General features: G+C 35.6%; 1 protein-coding gene across 1 annotated transcript in view; it reads left to right on the top strand.

The window, feature by feature from the left end:
- CWF19L2 (CWF19 like cell cycle control factor 2) overlaps window positions 1–24,836 on the top strand; it is a 195,855-nt gene that overhangs the window by 133,138 nt on the left and 37,881 nt on the right. The window contains exon 13 of the mRNA XM_036861742.1: window positions 18,150–18,362. Within this exon, the coding sequence (XP_036717637.1) occupies window positions 18,150–18,362 (213 nt within the window). The remainder of the gene's footprint in view (window positions 1–18,149; window positions 18,363–24,836) is intronic.

Genomic DNA, 24,836 nt, shown 5'->3' with positions numbered 1-24,836 from the left:
AATAAACAACCTAACTTTATACCTTAAGGAGCTAAAAAAAAAAAAAAAGAATAAGGTAAGCCTAAAGTTAGCAGAAGGAAGAAGATAACAAAGATTAGAACAGAAATAAATGAACTAGGAAATATAAGCACAACAGAAAAGATCAACAAAACTAAGAGCTGGGTTTTTGAAAAGATAAAATTGACAAACCTTTAGCTAGACTTACAAAGAAAAAAAGAGAGGACTGAAATAAAATTATAAATGAAAGAGGAGATATTACAACTGATACCACAGAAATACAAAGATCATAAGAGACTACTATGAACAATTATATGCTAACAAATTGGACAACTTAGGTGTTATGGATTAATTCCTAGAAAGATACAACCTACCGTGTCTGAATCATGAAGAAAAAGAAAATCTGAACAGATCAGTAATAAGTAAGGAAATTTTTTTTCAATAATCAGAAACTTCCCACCAAAGAAAAGCCAAGGACCAAAAGGGAAAGGGAGAGGTAAGACTGTCTCTGTTTGCAAGTGACATGATATTATATATAGAAAACTGATTTTTTTTATTCCATCAAAAAACCATTAGAACTAATCAATGAATTCAGTAAAGTTTCAGGATACAAAATCAATATACAAAAATTAGTTGCACTTCTGTACACTAATAACAAGCTATCAGAAAAAAAGATTTTAAAAATTCAACATCCTTTCATGATAAAAACTTTCAAGAAATTGGATATAGATAGAACATACTTCAACACAATAAAGATCATATATGTGAAATCCACAGCTAACAAAATACTTAACAGTGAAAAGTTGGAAGCATTCACTCTAAGATTAGAAATGAGACAAGGGTATCCACTCTCACCACTCCTATTCAGGATAGTAGTGGATGTGCTAGCCAGAACAGTTAGGCAAGAAAAAGAAATAAAAGGAATCCACATTGAGAAGGAAGAAATAAAATTTTCTTTGCTGATATGATTTTCTATATAGAAAATCTTAAAGAATCTACCAAAAACTGTTAGAACTAATAAATGATCCAGTAAAATCTCAGGATACAAAATCAACACACCAAAGTCAATTACATTTGTATACACTATGAATGACCTATCTGAAAAAGAAATAAAGAAAACAATCCCATTACAGTAGCATGAAGAACAATAAAATACTTAGGAATAAATTTAATCAAGGAGGTGAAAGATCTGTATACTGAAAGCTATAAGACATTGAGGAAAGAAATTGAAGACAGAAATAAATGAAAAGATATCCTGTGTACATGGACAGAAGAGTTAATACTATAAACATTTCCATACTAACCAAAACCATCTATACATTCAGTTCAGTCTCTATCAAAATTCCATTGTCATTTTTTACAGAAAAAGTAGAAAGAATTCTAAAGTTTGTATGGAACTGCAAAAGATCCCAAATAGCCAAAGAAATCTTGAGAAAGAAGAAAGCTTAGAGGCATTACACTTCCTGATTTCAAACTATATTACAAAGCTGTAGTAATCAAAACAATATGGTACTGGCATAAAAACAGACACATAGACCATTGGAACAGAATTGAGCACCTAGAAATAAACCTCTGCATGTATGTATGGTCAACTAGTATTTGACAATGGAGCCAAGAATACTTAATGGGGAAAGGATAATCTTTTCAATAAAGGGTGTTTGGAAAACTGTATATTCACATGCAAAATAATGAAATTGAACATCTTTCTTACACTTCTCACAAAAATTAACTTAAAATGGATTAAAGACTTAAATGTAAGACCTAAAACTGTAAAATTCTTAGGAGAAAACATAGGGGGAAAAATGCCATGACATTGGTCTGGGCAATGATTTTTTTTGGATATGACACCAAAAACACAAGGAACAAAACCAAAAATTGACAAGTGGGACTACATCAAACTGAAAAGCATATGAAAAGGCAACCTACAGAATGGGAGAAAATATTTGCAAACCATTTCTCTGATAAGGGGTTAATGTCCAAAATACTCAATAGCAAAAAAAAAAAAAAACCCTCAATATAACTCATATATAACTCAATAGCAAAAAAAAAATCTGATTTCAAATGGACAGAAGACTTTAACAGGCAAAGTTTTCTAAAGAGGACATGCAGATGTCCAACAAATACATGTAAAGATGCTCAATGTTACTAATCTTCAGTGAAATGCAAATCAAAACTGCAATGAGATATCTTACACTTGTTTGAATCATGTTATCAAAAAGTGAAGAAACAACAAATGCTGATGAGGATGTGGAGAAAAAAAAAGGAACACTGGTGCATTGTTAGTGTGAATGTAAATTGGTACAGCCATTGTGGAAAATAGTATGGATGGTCCTCAAAAAATTAAAAATAGAACTACCATATGATTCAGCAATTCCACTTCTGGGTATATAGCCAAAGAAGATGAAGTCACTATCTTAAAGACACTTGCACCCCCATGTTCATTGCAGCATTATTCACCAAAACCATGACATAGAAACATGCTAAGTGTCCATTGATGGATGAACGGATAAAGAAAATGTGAGATATATACACACACACACACACACACACACACACACACACACACACACACAGAGAGAGAGAAGAATATTAGACATTAAAAAAAGAAAAAAGAAGAGGAGATCCTGCCATTTGCACCAGTGTGGGTGAACCTTGAAGGCATTATGCTAACTGAAATAAGTCAGACAGAGAAAGACAATTAGTGTGATCTCACATGCGTGTGGAATCTAAAAACATCAAACTCCTAGAAATAAAAAGTAGAATGGTGGTTGCCAAGGGATGAGGGGTGGAGGAAAATGTTGGTCAAAGGTAAAATCTTTCAGTTATAAGATGAATAAGGTCTGGGAATCTAATGTACAGCATGGTGTCTTTGGTTAACAATACTGTACTGTATTCTTGAAAGTTGCTATGAGAGTAGAGCTTTAATGTTCTCACTTTAACAACAATAACAAAACGGTAATTATGTTATGGTGACGGATGTGTTAACTCACTTTATTGTGATAAATACATTTTGCAATTTGTAAGTATCAAATCACCACATTGTACACCTTAAATTTACAGTGTTAGATGTCAATTATCATCTCAATAAAACTAGAAAAAAATTATTAGTGATATTTGACCCTTAAAAGGGTCATTGACTTGATCATGGTGTGTGATCCTTTTAATGTGCTGTTGGATTCTGTTTACTACTGTTTTGTTGAGGATTTTTGCATCTATGTTCATCAGTGATATTGGCCTGTAGTTTTCTTTCTTAGTGACATCTTTGTCTGGTTTTGGTATCAGGGTGTTGGTGGACTCATAGAACTCATAGAATGAGTTTGGGACTATTCCTTCTTCTGCTATATTTTGTAAGAGTTTGAGAAGGGTAGGTGTTAGCTTTTCTGTAAATGTTTAATAGAATTCACCTGTGAAGTCATCTGACCCTGGGCTTTTGTTTGTTGGAAGATTTTTAATCACAGTTTCAATTTTAGTGCTTGTGATTGGTTTGTTTATATTTTCTATTTCTTCCTGGTTCAGTCTCAGCAGGTTGTGCTTTTCTAAGAATTTGTCCATTTCTTCCAGGTTGTCCATTTTATTGACATATAGTTGCTTGTAGTAATCTCTCATGATCCTTTGTATTTCTGCAGTGTCAGTTGTTACTTCTTTTTCATTTCTAATTGTGTTGATTTGAGTCTTCTCCCTTTTTTTCTTGATGAGTCTGCCTAATGGTTTATCAATTTTGTTTATCTTCTCAAAGAACTAGCTTTTATTTCTGTTGATCTCTGCTATCATTTCCTTCATTTTCATTTATTTCTGATCTGATGTTTATGATTTCTTTCTTTCTGCAAACTTTGAGGGTTATTTTATTCTTCTTTCTTTAATTGCTTTAGGTTGTTTGTTTGAGATTTTTCTTGTTTCTTGAGGTAGGATTGCATTGCTATAAACTTCCCTCTTAGATTTGCTGTTACTGCATCCCATAGGTTTTGGGTTGTCGTTTGTCATTGTCATTTGTTTCTAGCTATTTTTTGATTTCCTCTTTGATTTCTTCAGTATTCTTTTGGTTATTTAGTAACGTATTGTTTAGCCTCCATGTGTTTGTATTTTTTACAGTTTTTTGCCTGTAATTGGTATCTCATCTCATAGCGTTGTGGTCAGAAAAGATACTTGATACGATTTCAGTTTTCTTAAATTTACCAAGGCTTGATTTGTGACCCAAGGTATGATCTATCCTGGAGAATGTGCCATGAACACTTGAGAAGAAAGTGTGTTCTGTTGTTTTTGGATGGAATTTCCTCTGTATATCAATTAAGTCCATGTTGTTTAAAGTGTCATTTAAAGCTTGTGTTTCCTTATTAGTTTTCATTTTGCTTGATCTGTCCATAGTGAAAGTGGGGTGTTAAAGTCCCCTACTATGATTGTGTTACTGTCAATTTCCCCTTTTATGGCTGTTAGCATTTGCCTTATGTACTGAGGTGCTTGAATATTGGATGCATAAATATTTAGAATTGTTATATCTTCTTCTTGGATTGATCCCTTGATCATTATGTAGTGTCTTTCTTTATCTCTTGTAGTACTCTTTATTTTAAAGTCTATTTTGTCTGATATGAAAATTGCTACCCCAACTACATTTTGATTTCCATTTGCATGGAATATCTTTTTATATCCCCTCAGTTTCAGTATGTTTGTGTCCCTAGGTCTGAAGTGGGTCTCCTGTAGACATCATATATATGGGTCTTGTTTTTGTCTCCATTCAGCCAGTCTGTGTCTTTTGGTTGGAGAATTTAATCTGTTTACATTTAAGGTATTATTGATATGTATGTTCCTGTTACCATTTTCTTAATTGTTTTGGGTTTGTTATTGTAGGTCTTTTCCTTCTCTTGTGTTTCCTGCCTAGAGACGTTCCTTTAGCATTTGTTGTAAAGCTGGTTTGGTGTTGTTGAATTCTCTTAGCTTTTGCTTGTCTGTAAAGGTTTTAATTTCTCCATCAAATTTCAGTCTGATCCTTGCTTGGTAGAGTAATCTTGGTTGTAGGTTTTTACCTTTCATCACTTTAATTATGTCCTGCCACTCCCTTCTGGCTTGCAGAGTTTCTGCTAAAAGATCAGCTGTTAACCTTATGGGGATTCCCTTGTATGTTATTTGTTGCTTTTCCCTTGCTGCTTTTAATATTTTTTCTTTGTATTTAATTTTTGATAGTTTGATTGATATGTGTCTTGGCATGTTTCTCCTTGGACCTATCGTGTATTGGACACTCTGAGCTTCCTAGACTTGGGTGGCTATTTCCTTTCCCGTAATAGGTAAGTTTTCAACTATAATCTCTTCAAATATTTTCTCAGTCCATTTCTGTTTCTCTTCTTCTTCTGGGACCCCTATAATTTGAATGTTGGTACGTTCAATGTTGACCCAGCGGTCTCTGAGACTGTTATTAATTCTTTTCATTCTTTTTTCTTTATTCTGCTCTGTGGTAGTTATTTCCACTGTTTTATCTTCCAGATCACTTATCCGTTCTTCTGCCTCAGTTATTCTGCTACTGATTCCTTCTAGAGAATTTTTAATTTCATTTATTGTGTTGTTCATCATTGTTTGTTTGCCCTTTAGTTCTTCTAGGTCCTTGCTAAACGTTTCTTGTGTTTTCTTCATTCTATTTCCAAGAGTTTGGATCATCTTTACTATCATTATTCTGAACTCTTTTTCAGGTAGACTGCCTATTTCCTCTTCATTTGTTCGGTCTGGTGGGTTTTTACCTTGCTCCTTCATCTGCTGCTTATTTCTTTGTCTTCTCATTTTGCTTAACTTACTGTGTTTGGGGTCTCCTTTTTGCAGGCTGCAGGTTAGTAGTTCCTGTTGTTTTTGGTGTCTGCCCCCAGTGGGTAAGGATGGTTCAGTGGCTTGTATAGGCTTCCTGCTGGTGGGGACTGGTGCCTGTTGTCTGGTGGATGAGGCTGGGTCTTGTCTTTCTGGTGGGCAGGACTGCATCTGGTAGTGTGTTTTGGGGTGTCTATGAACTTATGATTTTAGGCAGCCTCTGTGCTAATGGATGGAGTTGTGTTCCTGTCTTGCTAGTTGTTTGGCATGGGGTGTCCAGCACTGGAGCTTGCTGGTCTTTGAGTGGATCTGGGTCTTAGCATTGAGACGGAGATCTCTGGGAGAACTCTCGCTGGTTGATATTGCATGGGGCCAGGAGGTGTCTGGTGGACCAATGTCCTAAACTCGGCTCTGCCATCTCAGAGGCTCAGGCCTGATACCCGGCCTGAGAGCCAAAACACTGTCAGCCATACAGCTCAGAAGAAAAGAGAGAAAAAAAAGAAAGACAAATAAAATAAAATAAAGTTATTAAAATAAATCTTAAAAATATTATTAAAGTAAAAAAATTTTAAAAAGTAATAAAGAAAAGAAGAGAGCAACCAAACCAATAAACAAATCCACCAATGATAATAAGCACTAAAAACTAAACTAAGATAAACATAAAAATCAGCAACTAGTCAGTTGCATACAACAAACCCCAAGTCTACAGTTGTTCTCAAAGTCCACTGCCTCAATTTTGGGATGATTCATTTTTCAGGTATTTCACAGATGCAGGGTACATCAAGTTGACTGTGGAGATTTAGTCCGCTGCTCCTGAGGCTGCATGGATAAATTTCCCTTTCTTTTCTTTGTTCGCAAAGCTCCTGGGGTTTAGCTTTGGTTTTGGCCCCACCTCTGCATGTAGGTCGCCCTCTGGTATCTTTTTTTCACCCAGACTGGAGGGGGTTAAAGGAGTGGCTGATTACGGGGCTCTGGTTCACTCAGGCTGGGGGGTGGGTGGGGTACGGAATGCAGGGCGAGCCTGTGGCAGCAGACGTCGGTGTGACGTTGCAACAGCCTGAGGCGTGCCATGTGTTCTCCTGGGGAAGTTGTCTCTGGATCACAGGACCCTGGCAGTGGTGGGCTGCACAGGCTCCTGGGAGGGGAGGTGTGGATAGTGACCTGTGCTTGCACACAGGATTCTTGGTGGCTGCAGCAGCAGCGTTAGAGTTTCATGCCTGTCTCTGGTGTCTGCGCTGATAGGCACAGCTTGCGCCTGTCTCTGAAGCTCATTTTGATGGTGCTCTGAATCTCCTCCCCTTGCGCACCCCGAAACAATGGTCTCTTGAGTCTTAGGCAGTTCCAGACTTTTTCCTGGACTCTCTCCCGGTTAGCTGTGGCACACTAGACCCCTTCAGGCTGTGTGTTCACGCAGCCAACCCCAGTCCTCTCCTTGGGATCTGACCCCTGAAGCCCCAGCCTCAGCTCCCAGCACCCACCCGCCCTGCTGGGTGAGCAGACAAGCCTCTCAGGCTGGTGAGTGCTGGTCATCACTGATCCTCTGTGCGGGAATCTCTCTGCTTTGCCCTCTGCACCCTTGTTGCTGCACTCTCCTCCGTGGCTCTGAAGCTTCCCCCTCTGCCACCCAAGTCTCTGCCTAGTTTCCTAGTATGAGGAAACTTTTCCTCCTTCCCAGCTCCCTCCCAGTGGTGCAGGTCCCATCCCTATTCTTTTGTCTCTGTTTTTTCTTTTTTCTTTTGCCCTGCTCAGGTACGTGGGGATTTTCTTGCCTTTTGGGAAGTCTGAGGTCTTCTGCCAGCATTCAGTAGGTGTTCTGTAGGAGTTGTTCCACATGTAGATGTATTTCTGATGTATTTGTGGGGACGAAGGTGATCTCCATGTCTTACTCCTCTGCCATCTTGAAGGTCCTTCTACTGTCATCATTTTAAAAAGGTTTTTTTTTTTTAAGTCTTTTCTCTTGATGCTAATCTAGTATTTATAGACTGTAGGGTAGCTTTTTTGTCTTTCCTCTAAATTTATCAACTATTTACTGATTACCTGGAGAAGGTGCCTCCAAGCTGTACTTTTATATTATATATAATTCTAATATACTTGGCTATTGAATTTTAGACCAGAAGTATAATAAAAGTAGCAAATTAGAAGTGGGGACACAAGAGTACCACAAGAAGTGCTTATAACAATGAGAACCAACAGCTGACTTAATACAGAGCAAAGAATGAGATGGAAAAATGCAGGTAAAGAATTGAAAAATCATAAACGTCTTGGTTGACATAGCTAGCATAGAACCCACTAGCCCTTGAGAGGGCCATTAATGAATTATGACACATTTTAATAATTGTCCCATTAATCACCCTATTATCAGGATAAGACTAAATTGTGTTAATTATGTTTTAAAAGGTAGGACAGTTTATAACACTGGGAACATTTGTATTCAAAATGACTATAATAATTAATGTTTCTTTTCTTAAATGGTAAACCCTTAACTATTTGGAAATTCGGCTGTTCAGGAAGACTTATTCAACTGGTTTACAGTAATGGTTGTATTCTAAACACCAGTCATATTTTGACATCTCCCCCAATTTTCACTGTTTAATAAAATCCTGACTTCTTCTTTTCCCTTGACAATTCATTCAAGAGGTTTAACTTTTACTGTGATAAAAGGTGGTATGTATTCCAAAGGAACTGTTTAAAATAGAAGAATGTTTGGCATGCTTAAATACTTAAATTCTAGTTAGGAAGAGTTGTTGGCAAGGGAAAAAAGGCCAATGATAAAGGAGAAGAAGTTATGAGTGGCACATCTGAGCAGACTGCAGAGAGTCAGTCCTATCCAGAGTATATGAAGAGGGGTTAGGGTCTACTGCATGGATGACAGGATTTAAACAGGAACACATGTACCCTTCCATTATCTCAGGAGAGAAGAAGTATAAGCTGTGTGTTTGTGGATGGTTTTAGGTTTAGTGGTAGGAGGATCAGGAAATTCTTGTCTGATTTTAATTTTTTCTTTGAGGTCATCTACTGAAAGTGAGAGAGGAGTTGATGGAGTGTCCAGGGTTTGATGGTGATCATCTAAAATTGCCACTGTGGAAAATGGGAGGTTTTTCTTATTATGTTGAAGTGGCAGTCAGCTTATGAGCTTATAATGGAACCATTTATAAAATATAATAACTTTTCTATAATACCATGGCAAGCATTGCAGAGGACCAGAAAAGGGAGATGATTGACTACATTCAGATTAGACTATACTCAAATAGTATAATTGTATTTGGTTTTTAAGGAAAGTGGACTGAAGCAGAAGTGGTTTTATTTTATTATTATATTAATTTTCTCCCATTATATTATACAGTTGGCATTTGAAATGTCTGAATTTCACTTACATTATGGTTAATGATATTTAGAATAATATTATTCTTGGAATGTTCTTGAAAAAATGTTATACAAGCAGAGCCTCTGAACAGAAGCAGTTTGTTATTGTATAGAGGGTTATATCTTTATCAGTCACTTATCAGAGAAACAGAACTATTAAAAGACATACAGACATAGGTTTCTTTACAGGGATTTGACCTTATGCCATTGTGGAAGCTGGTTAAGCAGTCTTTTTAAGGCTGTTGTGGTTGCATCTGAATTTGGAGCTTTAAGTCCAGAGGGCAGGCTCTTGGGAAGGAAAAATGAATGTAAAGCGGGGGAGACTTAAGAGCAAGAACAAGCTAGAACCCACAGGCATGAGCTGGAATTCTCGAGGATGGACAGATATACATGTCAGTTTATGTTGCCTCTGACCTTGGTGGTGTGGATATTCTGTAGATTAGGCTAGGAGCTAAATACACACATCTGGCCTAGAAGTCAGAGAAGCTGAAGGAGGATGGTGGGAAAGGTGGGGCAGTTGCAGACTCAGATGCTGCCTTGTATAAGGAGGTGAACCAGCAGTTAAGTGACAATGTATGCAAGCTATAAAATGGCTGCTGCCTTATTTCTACTCTTCAGGTCTTCTATGAAAATCTCTTGTTACCCATCGTAACCAGAAATACACTGAAAAGGGAATTTTGGTAAGTGTCTGTCAGACTAGTCAAATTGACCCAGTGACCACAAGCATGTTACCTTGGCTCCTCTCTTTAAACTATATTTAATCTCCAAATAAAGAAAACAAGATCATGCTTCTGTCCAAATGATAGAACTGTCCTACATACAACCAAAAACAGGCTCTTTCCCCGGAATAGAGTGCAAAGCTACTATTATGTTAGATGGTAAGGGGATGAGAAAGGGGAAGAAAAGAAAGAATTTTTGTTAATATTTAGGTGTATATTCACACATATAAATTCATATCAAAATATTGAAAGGATATCATAACTATTACAATATTAATTTCTGAAACTGGTTATGGAGTTTCATCTAGTATTTATACCTGCTTTCCTCTACTACCCATTCTGTATTCCTTTTGTCCTCAGCAACATCTTAGCTGGTTATGGCCCCTTGCCTTGTGGGGTGATCCAATCCTTCATTCAGAAGGTCTGGGCCATTTATTAGCCGTCCTGCCTTAACTGAGTTGTATTTTATCATTGACTTTAATCATAGGCCGTGAGAATACCAAGAGGTGCCCTAAAAGGTAACCTATATTCAAGCTATACTTCCTCTTACCTCCATTATGTTGTACCAGCACAATTTTCCCTTTATAGTCAGAATCAGTCACTCTAGAAAGTACAGTAACTCCCCTCTTTGCCTTTTGATTCAGTGGAATGAGGAGCCAGAGTGGCCAGGTGGCTGTCAGAACTTCAAGTTCAATGAATCATTGTGTCCCTTGATAGATGTATTCCTCTCTTTAGAACTAAGACCTCTAGACTAGTAGAGCCTAAGATCACAGAGTTGGGAAGCAGAAATTTTGCTAGTGTATCAAAAGGGGCAGTAGTGAGATAGGTCACTCCTATTTTTTTCCCCCTAGATTCCCATACCTGTGAATTCTGGCTGTGGGAAAGATACCATCATAGTTTGGGTGCTGATTTAGAGCGCTTACTTCATTCGGGGAGACATAGCCTTAGTTTACAAGACATCACCTATCCAGCACTTGTAATTAAATCTTAAAAAGGCCAGTTCACTGTTCTATCCAGCCAGCTACTTCAGATGGTGGGGAACATGGTGAATTAGTGAGCAGTGCTGCTTGGTAGTCATCATTGTTGCATGGTGACTGCAATGGGCATAGACACATTTCATCTGCTGTGAAATTATTTCCTTGGTCAGAAGCATATGTGTGATACCACAATGATACAAGTCCAGAGATGGTAGTTTTGGCAGAATGACTGTATGCAGTGGAGGCAAGTCAATGTCCAGAGTAAGTGTCTATTCCAGTAAGAACAAAGTGCTGCTCCTTCCATGATGGAAGCAGTCCAATGTACCCAACTTGCCACCAGATAGCTGCCTGATCCCCCAAAGGAGTGGTGCTCGTATGTATCAGAGGCTCAGTGTTATCTCCCAAAGGACTGGTGCTCGTATCAGAGGCTCAGTGTTGATCTCTGTTGGCAGATTGGGTATTCAGCAGTGGCTATAGCCAGATCAGCTTTGATGTTGCTGAGCCCTTGAATAGTTTCCATACCTGCATGGCCACTTTGTTCACAAGCTCATTGGAACAATGGTAGGAGTGGCTAGTGACATAAATATTTTCACATGAGTCACAAATATCTTTGTACTCCGTATTCATTTGGAGAGGTCTGTCCGTATACCTCTTCCCCAGACTTCCTTGTTGGTAATCTCTACTTGTGTTCTATCCAGGTCCCCTGGCCATCCAGCCAAACCATTTGCCATAGTACTTGAATCAGTGTAGACCTGTATCTATGGCCATCTCTCTTCCCAGGCAAAGTGAACTCACTGCTCAAAGTTCTTCTTACTGAGATAATTTCCCTTTATGGCCATTCCAGAGTGGGACTGTAGTGCTGCAGCTGTCCACTTTGGGTGGTGCCTGTGTATCATGCAGAACCATGTATTTATTTTTTTAAATGTTGATATAGATGAACCTATATTTAAATTTTTAAAGCTTTTTTTTTTTTTTTGAGATTCAGGATCTGATCAGTGTTTGTGCACTGTGTTTATTATATCTCCTCAATGTGAGAGTCCCTAAGACCATCCTCACTTTTGACACCAGCTACAAGTTCAGGGATCCCCAAGCCCACCTTCAGCTTTGATACTTTACTACAAGGACTCACAGAATTCCCTAAAAGCTGTTAAATGAACAGTTAAGGTTTATTACAGTGAAAGAATACAGATGGAAAATTAGTCAAGGGAAGCGGCTCATGGAGCTGAATCCAGGAGAATTTCAAGCATGAAGCTTCCATTTGTCCCCTTTCCCAGTGAGTCATGGACAGCACTAACTTCTCCCAGCAATAATGTGTGAAATACACAGGGTATTGCCAACTAGGGAAGCTCCCCCAAGCATTGGTGTGCAGTTTTTGTTAGGATTTGGTCACATAGACATAGTTGATTGCCTGTGAAGATGACAGTTTCCAGCCTTTCCTGAGGTGGAGCTGATACTGTGTGGCCCAAAGTTCCCAGCATAAATCACATTGTTAACATAGATGGCTCGTGTGGCCCAAGACCCTCAGATAAACAAAACCACTCTTTTAGGCAGGACATTGCAAGTGCTTAAAGATTACCTTCCAGAGACAGAAGACAAAGGCCAGACCTCTATTTGGGTACAGTTAATTTTTTAAAACACAGGTTTATTGAGATATGATTCACATGCCATACAAATTCACCCATTTAAAGTGTACAATTCAGTGGTTTTTAGTATCTTCACGAATATATGTAACTATCACCACCAGTCAATTTTACAACATTTTTATCGCCTCAAGAATAAACCCTGTAACCTTTAGCTGTCACCCCCTAACCCTCTTAGTCCTCCTCCATCCCCAGCCTTAAGCAGCCATGAGTCTATTTTCTGTCTGTATAGATTTTGCTGATCTGGACATTTCATGTATATGATAGTGATTTTTTGTGACTGACTTCTTTCACTTAGCTTGTTTTCAGAGTTCATCTGCATTGTAGGGGGTATCAGTATTTCATTTCTTTTTTATAGCCAAATATACTCACTCTATTGTACAGATTTTATATGTTTTGTTGATCTGCTCATCAATTCATGGGCATTTGGACTGTGTACAAGTTTTGACTGTTATGAATAATGCTGCTGTAAAGATTCATATACAAGTTTTTGTTAGGCATATGTTTTCATTTCTCCTGGGTATATACCTGGAAGTGGAATTGTTAGGTCGTATGGTAGCCCATATGTTTAATTATTTATTAATTAATCTATATTGAATTGTTTGAGGAACTACCAGACTGTTTTCCAAAGCAGCGCCATGACTTTACACTCCCACCAGTAGTGTCTGAGGGTATCAGTTTCTCCACATCCTTGACAACACTTGTTATTATCTGACTATTTGATTCTAGTGAGCATCAAGTGGTAACTTCATTGTAGTTTTCATTTACATTTCCCTGTATTTATTGGCCATTTGTATATCTTCCTTGGAGAAATGTCTGTTTAGATCCTTTGCCCATTTTAAAATCAGGTTGCTTGTTTTTTGTTGTTGAGTTGTAGGAGTTCTTTATGTATTCTGGTTGTAAGTCCCTTATCAAATAAGTGATTTACAAATATTTTCTCCCATTCTGTGGGCTGCCTTATCACTCTGTTGAGAGTGTCCTTTGCTTCACAAAAGTTTTAAGTTTGATGAAATCCAACTTATCTATTTTTTCTTTATTGCTTGTGCTTTTGTTGTCATAGCCAAGAAATCATTGCCAAATTCAATGTCACGAAGCTTTTCCCCTATGATTTCTTCTAAGAGTTTTAAAGTTTTAGCTTTTAAGTTAGGTCTGTGATGCATTTTGAGTTAATTTTTTTATATGGTGTGAGGTAAGGGTCCAACTTCATCTTTTTTTGCATGTGAATATCCAGTTTTCCCAACACCGTTTGTTTAAAAGACTGTCATTTCCCTATTCAGTGGTCTTGGCACCCTTACTGAAAATCATTTGACCATATATGAGTTTGTTTATTTCTGGGATCTCCATTCTATTCCATTGGTCTATATATCTTTCTTTATGCCAGTATCACATTATTTTGATTACTGTAGATTTGTAGTACGTTTTAAAATCAGGACGTGTGAGACCTCCAACTTTGTTCTTTTTAAAGATAGTTTGTTTATTTGTAGTCCCTTGAGATTCCATATGAATTTTAAGATGGATTTTTCTATTTCTGCAAAAAACATCATTGAGATTTTGATAGATGTTGCATGCATTGTAGATCACTTTGGGTAGTATTGACATCTACTCCTCTTTCTTTTATCTTATTCATTTTAATGTTATAACTATTTTATCACATTTTTCCTATTTATTTAGAAAAGAGATTCTCAAAGTTCTAAAATTTATGACATACTATCTTGATCTTGTACCATCTCATCAATTTTCTTTAGGACTCTATCTAAATGAAAAAGAGGCATATTTTCATGCCCCTCTTGTTTTCTTCACCTCCTTTCCTCCAGCAAATATTTTCACTTTTCCCCTTCTTGGTCTTATATTCTCCGCTATCTGTTAACAGTCTGTCCATTAAAAATTTTTGGTTGGGGGTAAGGTCATAGATGTGTACGTGACTGATAAAGGTAAAAACATTTTGTGTCAAACCCCAAAGAGAAGATAATGGGAAAATGCAAATAATTAGAGGATGTAAGAGGAGGGAATTATTGTTCTGGGATAGATGCGTATCGTATTTCAGTTGTGTTGAAGAATCATTCAGACTTAATTTGCAAGACTGTCCCCTATTTAAGTCAAAAACTATGAATAGATCAGAGGAGTTCAGCAGCATTCATGGAACATAGATTTAAAAAATAGAAATACTATCTTCTTCAACTGATTTTATTTGAATTGAATATATTCCCTGACAAGTTATGAACTGATTTTTAATAACAGTATTTTTAACAATATATCATATGAAAGTAAAGTTACATGTAGAAGTACATATTCTGCTCACTAATGTATTTTAGAAAAGACAAATACCCATCAGATATCTGTATTCTCTTTTAGTAAGTACCTTAACTTGATTGGGTATGTTTATTCTGGATGAAATTTAAGGTTTCTTCTAATTCTTTATTCTGCTTCATAGACTATATTCACAATATTCCCTTTCTATGTTTTAAAGATGGGTTTCTTAAGTGAGAGAGGCTCACTATATGCCGGGCACTCTCAGCTTTACAATCAAACTGTGTTTGATTCCTGGCTCTGTCTCTTAATAATTATGTGATTTTGATTAAGTTATTTAGTCTCTCTTAGCCTCAGTTTTTTAATGTCAAGTGAGAATGACAATTCCTATGTTGTAGAGGTATTTGGCTGAGAGGATACTTAAAGTTTCTATTAATATCTAGCATATAGTTAGTCACTATTTTCATGAAAATTTTAGTGACCAGTTTGGACATTTTTCAAAATTTGATATATTATGGTTGAGTTAAAGGTCTGAAGTTAAAATAATAATTTGTAAGTCAGGAGACTACATATAAATAGACAAACCTGAAAGAATAGAGAGATAATCAAGGATTAATAAAGAGAAAAAGTAGAAGATAAAATTAATTCCTGAAGCTAATGTGCTCTGAGAAATACCTTACTGATAATAATCTTTTTACCTGAGTCTATCAATAATGACATTTTAGAAATTTTCTTCTGTTTACATTTAGTTTTACTTCTCTTCTTTTTCTAGTTAAGTTGGAAGATGACATCATTGATTTAAGGCCTCTCTTGTTTTCTAATATAAGTGCTTAGTTCTGTAATTGTCCCTCTAGGTACTGGTTTCACAGTACACCACAAATTCTCACATGTCCTGTTTTTGTTTTATTGTAGTTCAAAAAACTTTCTAATTTTATTTTTTATTTTTCTGATGATCCGTGGGTTATTTGGAAGTACACTATTTAATTTTCGCATACTTGACTATTTTCCATATATCTTTCTGTTGGAATTTCTAGTCTAATCCCATTGTTTTCAGTGCACATACTCTATGTTACTTGAATCCTTTTAAATTTATTGAGAGTTTAAGTCTGAGAATGCCATCTGTCTTGGTAAATGTTCTCTGTGCACTTGAGAAGAATGTTTATTCTGCTGATGTTGGATACAATTTCTGTCAATGTTGGTTATGTCAAATTGGTTGATAGTTTGTTCAAGTCTTCTATGTGCCTATTGATTTTCTATTTGTTTTATCAATTATAGAGAGAGTGGCATTTAAATTTCTGACTACAGTTGTGGGTTTGTCTATTTCTCCTACAGTTCTGTCAAGTTTTTGCTTCATATATTTTGAAACTATTATTAGGTGCATAAACTTTAAGATTGTTTTGTCCTCTTGATGGTATAAGTCTTTTATTATTATGAAATGACCTTCTTTATCCTTCATAATATTCTTTACTTTGAAATCTACTTTCTCTGACAGGAGTACAGGCACTCTGGCTTTCTTCATATCTATTTAAATATCTGGTAAGATCCAAAAAGTCATTTTCTTTTTGGTATTTAGTAGACTAAGTAGAACTTAGTCTAATGGAAGAAAAACATAAGTTAATGAGCTGTTTTGATACAGTGTGCTCCTCATGAAACTGATGTGAGTATAGTACTGAAGGAGCTTGGACAATCTAGAAAAGTTGTTTCATGCAGGTGACAACTAAATCTAAACCTCAGATTAAAAAATGAGTAGGGGTAGGAATGGCAAAATTGAGGGCAGAATTGGTCGGAGAGCAATATGTGCAAAGCCTGAAGGTAACAGTACTTTTGGGGACTAAAATAGAGTGGCAAAGTGTAGAGTTTGAGTAGGGATGTGATCACATGTGACTGAGGTGACTCACATTTATGAGTCCTTATTGTGTGCCAGGCATGTGTTGTAAGGATTAAGAAAGATAACCCTGTTAGATGGATAATATTGTTATAGCCATTGTAAAATAAGGAAATAAAACATAGAGAGAGTGCAGGGAGATTAAATAACTGCCCAAGATTATACAGACAGGAGATAGAATTTTACCATGGTTATTCTGACTATAGAACCCAAGCTCTTAACCATTATACCGTTCTGTGTCTGTGACTTAGTAGGCCAAACAACAGTTTGAACTTGATCCTGTTCACAATGTAGAGCTCTTTGAGGATTTTAAGTAGGGACATAAAGAAAAAAAGTAAATAAAATTTTTGTTTTAAAAACATCACCCTGGCTACAGTTTATGTTGGGGGAGGTATAGAGAAGGTGCCTTGAGATACAGTTGAAAAATGCTTTATGTTCTATGTGGAGTGTATGCTAATTTTATTTTTTTTATTTTTATTTTTTTTCATAGATGAGGTTCTGGGATTTATTTTTTTAATAAAAATAAACTTTTAATTCCTAATTTAAATAAATTAGGAGTTTGGGTTTAACAGATACACACTACTATATACAAAACAGACAAACCAAGGACCTACTGATTAGCACAGGGAACTACACTCAACATCCTGCAATAACCTATAATGGAAAAGAATCTGAAAAAGAACACACGCACACACATACACATACACATACATATTTATATACACATATATATAACTGAATCACCCTGCTGCACACCCAAAACCAACACAACATTGCAAACCAACCACACTTCAATAAGATAAATAAATAAATAAACTTTTAACAGAAGTTTTTAGCATTATCACAACACCATTATCACACACACCCAAATTAACAGTATTTCTTGATACTGTCAGTGGTTGTTAGCCAAAGACCACCAGGGGCACACAGAGTTAAATTAAACAAGTTGGGTTTATTACTTACTGCAGCAAGGCAGAATGCACACTGTGTTGAATTGCTCAGTATCTCAGTAAGAGGGTGTTAGAAAAGACTTATTAAAGAATTTGGTTTTGTACACATGAAACTTACATAGTTTTATAAATCATTGTTACCTCAATAAAAACAAATAAAAAAGAAAATTATTTTTAAAAGAGAAAGGGGAACATTGCTCTCAATGCTCTCAATATACATATTAGCAAATTGGCTGTTAAGTTTAATAGAGTGTATGCTAATTTTAAAGTGAAGGTTGTTCTTAACCTCTCTGTGGTTCAAGTTCCTCATCTATTAAATAGAAATGATAATGGTTCCCTCATCATAGGAGTATAAAACAATCAAATTGCATAGAACTGCACATAGTAAATACTCAGTAAACTTTAGCTGTGATGATGATAATAAATTGATCCTTGCAGGTCAAGCTTAAATTTTAATCATGTTTTCTTTTTTCTTTTAATGTAAGAATTTTATCACAGGACTTACAGATATGACTTCAGTATGCCACAGTACAATAAACTGAATTAACTACTACCTTCTCCCCACTACTATTATTTTGTTTTTTCAGTTTATGGGAAAAACAGATGGAGACTATTACACTCTGGATGACATGTTTGTCTCCAGAGCAGCTGAGAGAGAATGTTTTGGTGAAGAGGAGGAGAATCAGAGGAAAAAAGCTATTGCTGAGCACCGGAGTCTTGCTGCACTAATGGAAAAATGTCTGTATTGTTTTGACAGCTCTCAATTTCCCAAGCACCTTATTGTTGCAATAGGTGTTAAGGTAAGAAATATAACGTTTATTGCCCTAAGGAAACGATTCAGTAGTATATGTAAATTTGCCTCTTTCTTCATATTCTTATAAGATTCTAAGAAATCTGTCTTGTCTCATTCTGTTTCAAATATTTTCTTTTCTAAGTTCCCATGATTCTTAGAATCTTCTTTAGAGCGAGTATAAATATTTAAATGATACGAAGCTCCCGTTTTGTGCAATTCTTCTCTATAGAGAGGCAACATTGAGTAGTGCTCAGGCCCTAGACTTTGGAACCAGACCACCTGGATTCAGATTCTTGCTCTGCTATTTACCATCTATGTGATCTTATTTTCATGATTGGCACTTGATTCTCAGTATTAAAATCACTTCAGAGCTACTTAGTCTAAAGTAGCTTCTGCTTCTTCCCTTACTTTCTCATAGAACCTTTTTGTTTCTTTATAGAATATCTCATAATTTGGAGAAGTTTATTGTACAGTTGTTGCTTGGTATCCACGGGGGATTGGTTCCAGCAGTCTCTCTATACCAAAATCCACAGATGCTCAAGTCCCATAGTCACCCCTCCATCTGCAATTCCACCTCTGTGGATTCAACCAACCCTGGATCATATAGTACCACAGTATTTATTGAAAAAGGTCCATGTATAATTACACCCATGCAGTTCAAACCCATGTTGTTCAAGGGTCAACTGTATTTTGTTTTACTTGTTGAGTGTCTCCCCCAGTAGTCTGTAAGTGCTCTGAGGGCATAGATAACTTTTACTCATCATTGTATACCACACATGTATCCCATTATATACCAAGCATGTATGTTTATAGTCACTTCTTTCAATAAATGTTAATAATCACTTATTTAATAGTCACTAATAATAGTCACTTATTTCAGTATTTGGCAGTTTAATTCTTATATTAAGTAAATAATTATTGTGTACCTGATGTATGCCAGAACCTAAGTAGTCACTGGGGAAAAGTAGAAAATCAGATATATTTGTGGAGCTTGTATTCTAGTGAAATAGAGCAGAGAATAAAAAATGTAATGATTGCCCTGATTTAAGAAAGTGTTGTTATGAAGCAGATATAGAGAGGAAATGTGATAAAATAATGGGAGAGTATTTTTTGAGAAGGTGGTCTAGAAGGCTTCTCTGAGGAGGTATTTTAGTAAAGGTATGAAAGATGAGAAGAAGCAAGCAACATGAAGATATGAATGAATAATGTTTCAGAAAGAGGTATCAGTGAGTGAAAAGCCTTGAGGAGGAAATAAGGCAGGCATTTATGGAACAGAAAAAAGATCAGTGTAGCTGGAGTAGAGTGAGTGTGAAAAAATGGTAGGAGAGGAAGTTTAATGAATGCTAGTTTCAGGAACTAATAGTTTGGGGAATATACATATACATATTAATTAATTTGTTTGTTGTATGTACATACTTACACACACACACAAGCACCTGTGTAGCCAAAGAACTGGCATTGACTTTTCCATTCCAATTCTAGTCTTTAATATCTTTAGGTCATTAAGACAGTCAATTTATCAGTTTGGATTTTGGTTTCTTTATTTCCTTACCCTTCCTTTTCTTTTTCTTTCTTTTCCTCTAGACTTTATCAAAAAGTAAAAGTAAAAAATTCCATTCAAAATTTAATCAATCAAAAACCCCACCTTAATCACTTACTTGTATTAATTTTTCCATGTTCTTTTCTAGATTGTTACATAAACATTTGCATTTTCTTAATTATAACATTATATATAAATATTTCATTCCCCTTTAGTCTAGTCCCTACCTTTAAAAAATGTAAGAATAAATTAAACATAAAGTAACACAAAGTTTTCAATAATTCTTTACAAGAAGTTTGGGTTTTTCTCAATGACTTCATTTTCCCTAATGCACTGCAGACAGGCCAGGTCCAGGGGAGGCCCAGAGGTGTGAAGTGTACAAACCTTTTGTTAGCCTCCTGCTTTATAGGCGGTGTCCCAAAGTAGGCATTTCTCAATTAACTAGTGAAAGGAAACTGTTGGCCAGTAAAGAGACATTTTCTATTTCTTCAACTCATATATTTATATTTCATACATTCCTTTTCCTGTTCATCTCAATTCTCCTCTTCTGCTGTGAGGTAATCCACATTTTCCAATTAGAGATTTCTAAAGGTATTAAATCTTCTTTTGCCTTTAACTTACTGAGCATTGGCTGATCTGTTTCTTTCCTCTTGGACTAGTTGTTTCATTCTGGTTTCATTTTAATACCATTTGAATCTCCTTTCTTGGTCTGTGCTTTATTATGCTATCTTAGTTTTAAAAACTGCTATCTAGCTTCAGCCTTTCATCTGTGAATATTTTAATATAGAAATGTTTGAAATATTGGTTTGAAGGAATTTCATCTGTTTGCTACAATATCTGACTGCTTATCCCATCTATTATAGCTAATAGGTTATTTTATTAATCTGAATAAACAGTAAGAAATTATTCCTTTTAGTTGTTACCTAAGTTAATTATATATGATTATGAGTGTCTAAGGAATTACTTTGCATTAGGCAGTAGTAATTAACAGTATTCTAAAGCAGTTCAGCAATTCTCACTCAGCTTGAATTTCTAATACTTAAAGTTAATGTCATAAATCCAAATGTATTAATGAAGCTATGTGAGTACTCATTAGAGTCAGTTATGTAAGTTTCTGATCATGAATTGTCCCTGCCTCCTCCCTCTTTTTTAAAAATAGAAGTTATTTCTCCCCTTCTTGTCTTAACACTCTCCTTTACTTAAAAAAAAAAAAGTACTTTGATTTTTAGAACAGTTTTATATTTACAGAAAAATTATAAGGCAGTACAGAGTTCCATATACCCTGTGCCCAGTTTCCTCTATTATTTCCATCTTAACATTAGTATAGTAAAATTGTTACATCTGATGAATCAGTACTGTTTTTTGTTTGTTTTGCTTAATATAGTTGATATACAATATTATGTTAATTTCAGGTATACTACGTAATGATTTGACATTTGCATACATTATGAAATGATCACCATGAAAAGTCTAGTAACCATCAGTCCCCATACAAAGTTATTACAATATTACTGACCATATTCCTTATGCTGTATATTGCACCCCCATGACTTATTTATTTTGTAACTGGAGTTTTAATACCTTTTCATCCCCTTCACCTATTTCACACCTCCATCCCCAAACACTCCCCTCTGCCAACAACCCATTTGTTCTCTGTATCTATGAGTCTGTTTTTGTTTCATTATGTTTGTTCATTTGTTTTGTTTTTTTGATTTCACGTATATGTGAGATGATATGGTATTTATCTTTCTCTGTCTAACTTATTTCACTTAGCATTTCAATCCATAGTGTTGCAAATGCCAAGATTTCGTTTTCATTATGGCTGAGTTATATTTCATTGTATATATGGTACATATATATATGTATATATACACACACACACATATATATACACACATACATATATACCATATCTCCTTTATCCATTTGTCTATTGAAGAACACTTAGGTTTCTTCTGTATCTTGGCTATTGTGAATAATGCTGCAATGAACATTGATATGCATATATCTTTTTGAATTAGTGTTTTGTTTTTTTAAGGTAAATACTCAGAAGTGAAATTGCTGGATCATATGGCAGTTTTTTTTTTTATTTTTTTTATTTATGTATTTATATTTACGGCTGTGTTGGGTCTTCGTTTCTGTGCGAGGGCTTTCTCTAGTTGCGGCAAGTGGGGGCCACTCTTCATCGCGGTGCGTGGGCCTCTCACTATCGCGGCCTCTCTTGTTGCGGAGCACAGGCTCCAGACGCGCAGGCTCAGTAATTGTGGCTCACGGGCCTAGTTGCTCCACGGCATGTGGGATCCTCCCGGACCAGGGCTCGAACCCGTGTCCCCTGCATTGGCAGGCAGATTCTCAACCACTGCGCCACCAGGGAAGCCCCATATGGCAGTTTTATTTTTAATATTTTGAGGAAGTTCCACACTGTGTTCCATAGTGCCTGCACCAATTTATATTCCCACCAACAGTGTAGCAGGGTCACCTCTTGTCCACATCCTCACCAATACTTGTTATTTGTTTTTTTGATGATAGCCATTCTGACAGGTATGAGGTGGCATCTCATTGTGGTTTTGATTTGCACCTCCTTCATTGTTAGTGATATTGAGCATCTTTTCATGTGTCTGTTGGCCATCTGTATATCTTCTTTGGAAAAATTTCTGTTTGGTCCTCTGCCCATTTTTTAATCAGTTGTTTTTTTGGTCTTGACTTATATGACTTCTTTTGTATATTTTGGATATTAACCCCTTATCTATCATTTGCAAGTATTTTCTCCCATTCAGTAGGCTGCCTTTTCATTTTGTTGATGATTTCTTTCACTACGTAAAAGCTTTTTAGTTTGACGTAATCCCATTTATTTATTTTTGCTTCTGTTTCCCTTACTTAAGGAGACATATGCAAAAAAATGTTACTAAGATCAATTTCAAAGAGTGTACTACCTATAGTTTTCTCTAGAAGTTTTCTGGTTTCAGGTCTTGTATTTCAATCTTTAAACCATTTTGAATTTTTTTTAATATGGTGTGAGAAAGTAGTCTAGATTGATTCTTTTGCATGTACCTGTCCAGTTTTCCCAGCACCATTTATTGAAGAGGCTATCTTTTCCCTTTTGTATATTCTTGCTTCTTTTGTTGTAGATTAATTGAACATGTAAGCATGGGTTTATTTCTGGGCTCTCTATTCTGTTTCATTGATCTATGTCTCTGTTTTTAATGCCAGTACCATTCTGTTTTGATTACTGTAGCTTTGTAGTATAATTGGAAATCAGGAAGTGTGATACCTCCAACTTTGTTCTTCTTTCTCAAGATTGTTTTGTCTGTTCAGGGTCTTTTGTATTTTTATACAAATTTTAGAATTATTTGTTCTAGTTCTGTGATATATGCCATTGGTATTTTGATAGGGATTGCATTGAATCTCCAGGTTGCCTTGGGTAGTATGGTCATTTTAAACGATATTACTTCTTCCAGACTATGAACACAGAATTTCTTTCCATTTATTTTTGTCATCTTCATTTTCTTTCATCGATGTCTTATATTTTTCAGAGTACAACTTGTTTACCTCCTTGGTAAGATTTATTTATAGGTATTTTGTTCTTTTTGATGCAACTGTGAATGAGACTGTTTTCTTAATTTTTTCTTTCTGATTGTTATTAGTGTATAAAAATGCCACATTTCTGTGTATTAATTTTGTATCCTGCAACTTTACTGAATTCATTTATTAGTTCTAATAGTATTTTTGGTAGCATCTTGAGGACTTTCTATATATAGTATCATGTCATCTGCAAACAGTGAGTTTTAATTCTTCCTTTCCAGTTTAGATTCCTTTTATTTCTTTTACTTGTCTGATTGCTGTGGCTAAATACAAGTGGCAAGAGTTGGCTTCCTTTTCTTTTTATTTTATTTATTTGTTATTTTTTAATTGAAATATAGTTGATTTACAATATTATGTTAGTTTCAGGTTTATAACATAGTAATTCAGTATTTATATAGATTATACTCCTTTTAAAATTATTACAAAATAATGGCTATATGTCCCTGTGCTGTACAATATAGCCTTGTTGCTTATTTATTTTATACATAGAAGTTTGTATCTCTTAAACCCCTATCCCTATTTTCCCCTCCCCCACCCCTCTCTCCACTGGTAACCACTAGCTTGTTCTCTGTATTTGTTTTATTTTATTCATTTGCTTATTTTATTTTTTTTAGATTCCACATATAAGTGACAACATACAGTATTTGTATTTCTTTGTCTGACTTATTTCACTAAGCATTATACCTCTTAGATCCATCCACATTGTTACAATTGGCAGAATTCATTCTTTTACTATGGCTGAGTAACATTCCATTGTGTGTGTGTGTGTGTGTGTATGTATGTATATATATATATATATATATATATTACATCTTCTTTATCTGTTCATCTGTTGATGGACACTTAGGTTGCGTCCATATCATGGCTATTGTAAATAATAACTGCTGTGAACATTGGGGTGATGTGTCTTTTCAATTATTGTTTTCATTTTCTTCGGATATATACCTGGGAGGGGAACTGCTGGATTGTATGATAGTTCTATATTTAGTTTTTTGAGGAACCTCCATACTGTCTTCTGTAGTGACTTCCAATTTACATTCCCAACAGCAGTGTACAGGGTTTCCTTTTCTCCACATCCTTGTCAACATTTGTTATTTATAGACTTTTTGATGATAGCCATTCTCACAGATGTGAGGTGGTATCTTTATGGCTTTGATTTGCATTTCTCTGATGATTAGAAATGTTGAGCAACTTTTCATGTGCCTATTAGCCATCTGTATATCTTCCTTGGAAAAATGTCTATTCTGGTTTTCTGCCCATTTTTCAATTGGGTTATTTGTTTTTTTGATATTGAATTTTATGAGCTGTTTATATATTTTGGATGTTAACCCCTTATTGGTCATATGATTTGCAAATATT

Source organism: Balaenoptera musculus, chromosome 8, assembly GCF_009873245.2.
Source record: "Balaenoptera musculus isolate JJ_BM4_2016_0621 chromosome 8, mBalMus1.pri.v3, whole genome shotgun sequence".
NCBI lineage: Eukaryota > Metazoa > Chordata > Mammalia > Artiodactyla > Balaenopteridae > Balaenoptera > Balaenoptera musculus.
Note: the sequence above shows the minus strand (reverse complement) of the source record. Positions and strands in the feature narration are given on the sequence as shown.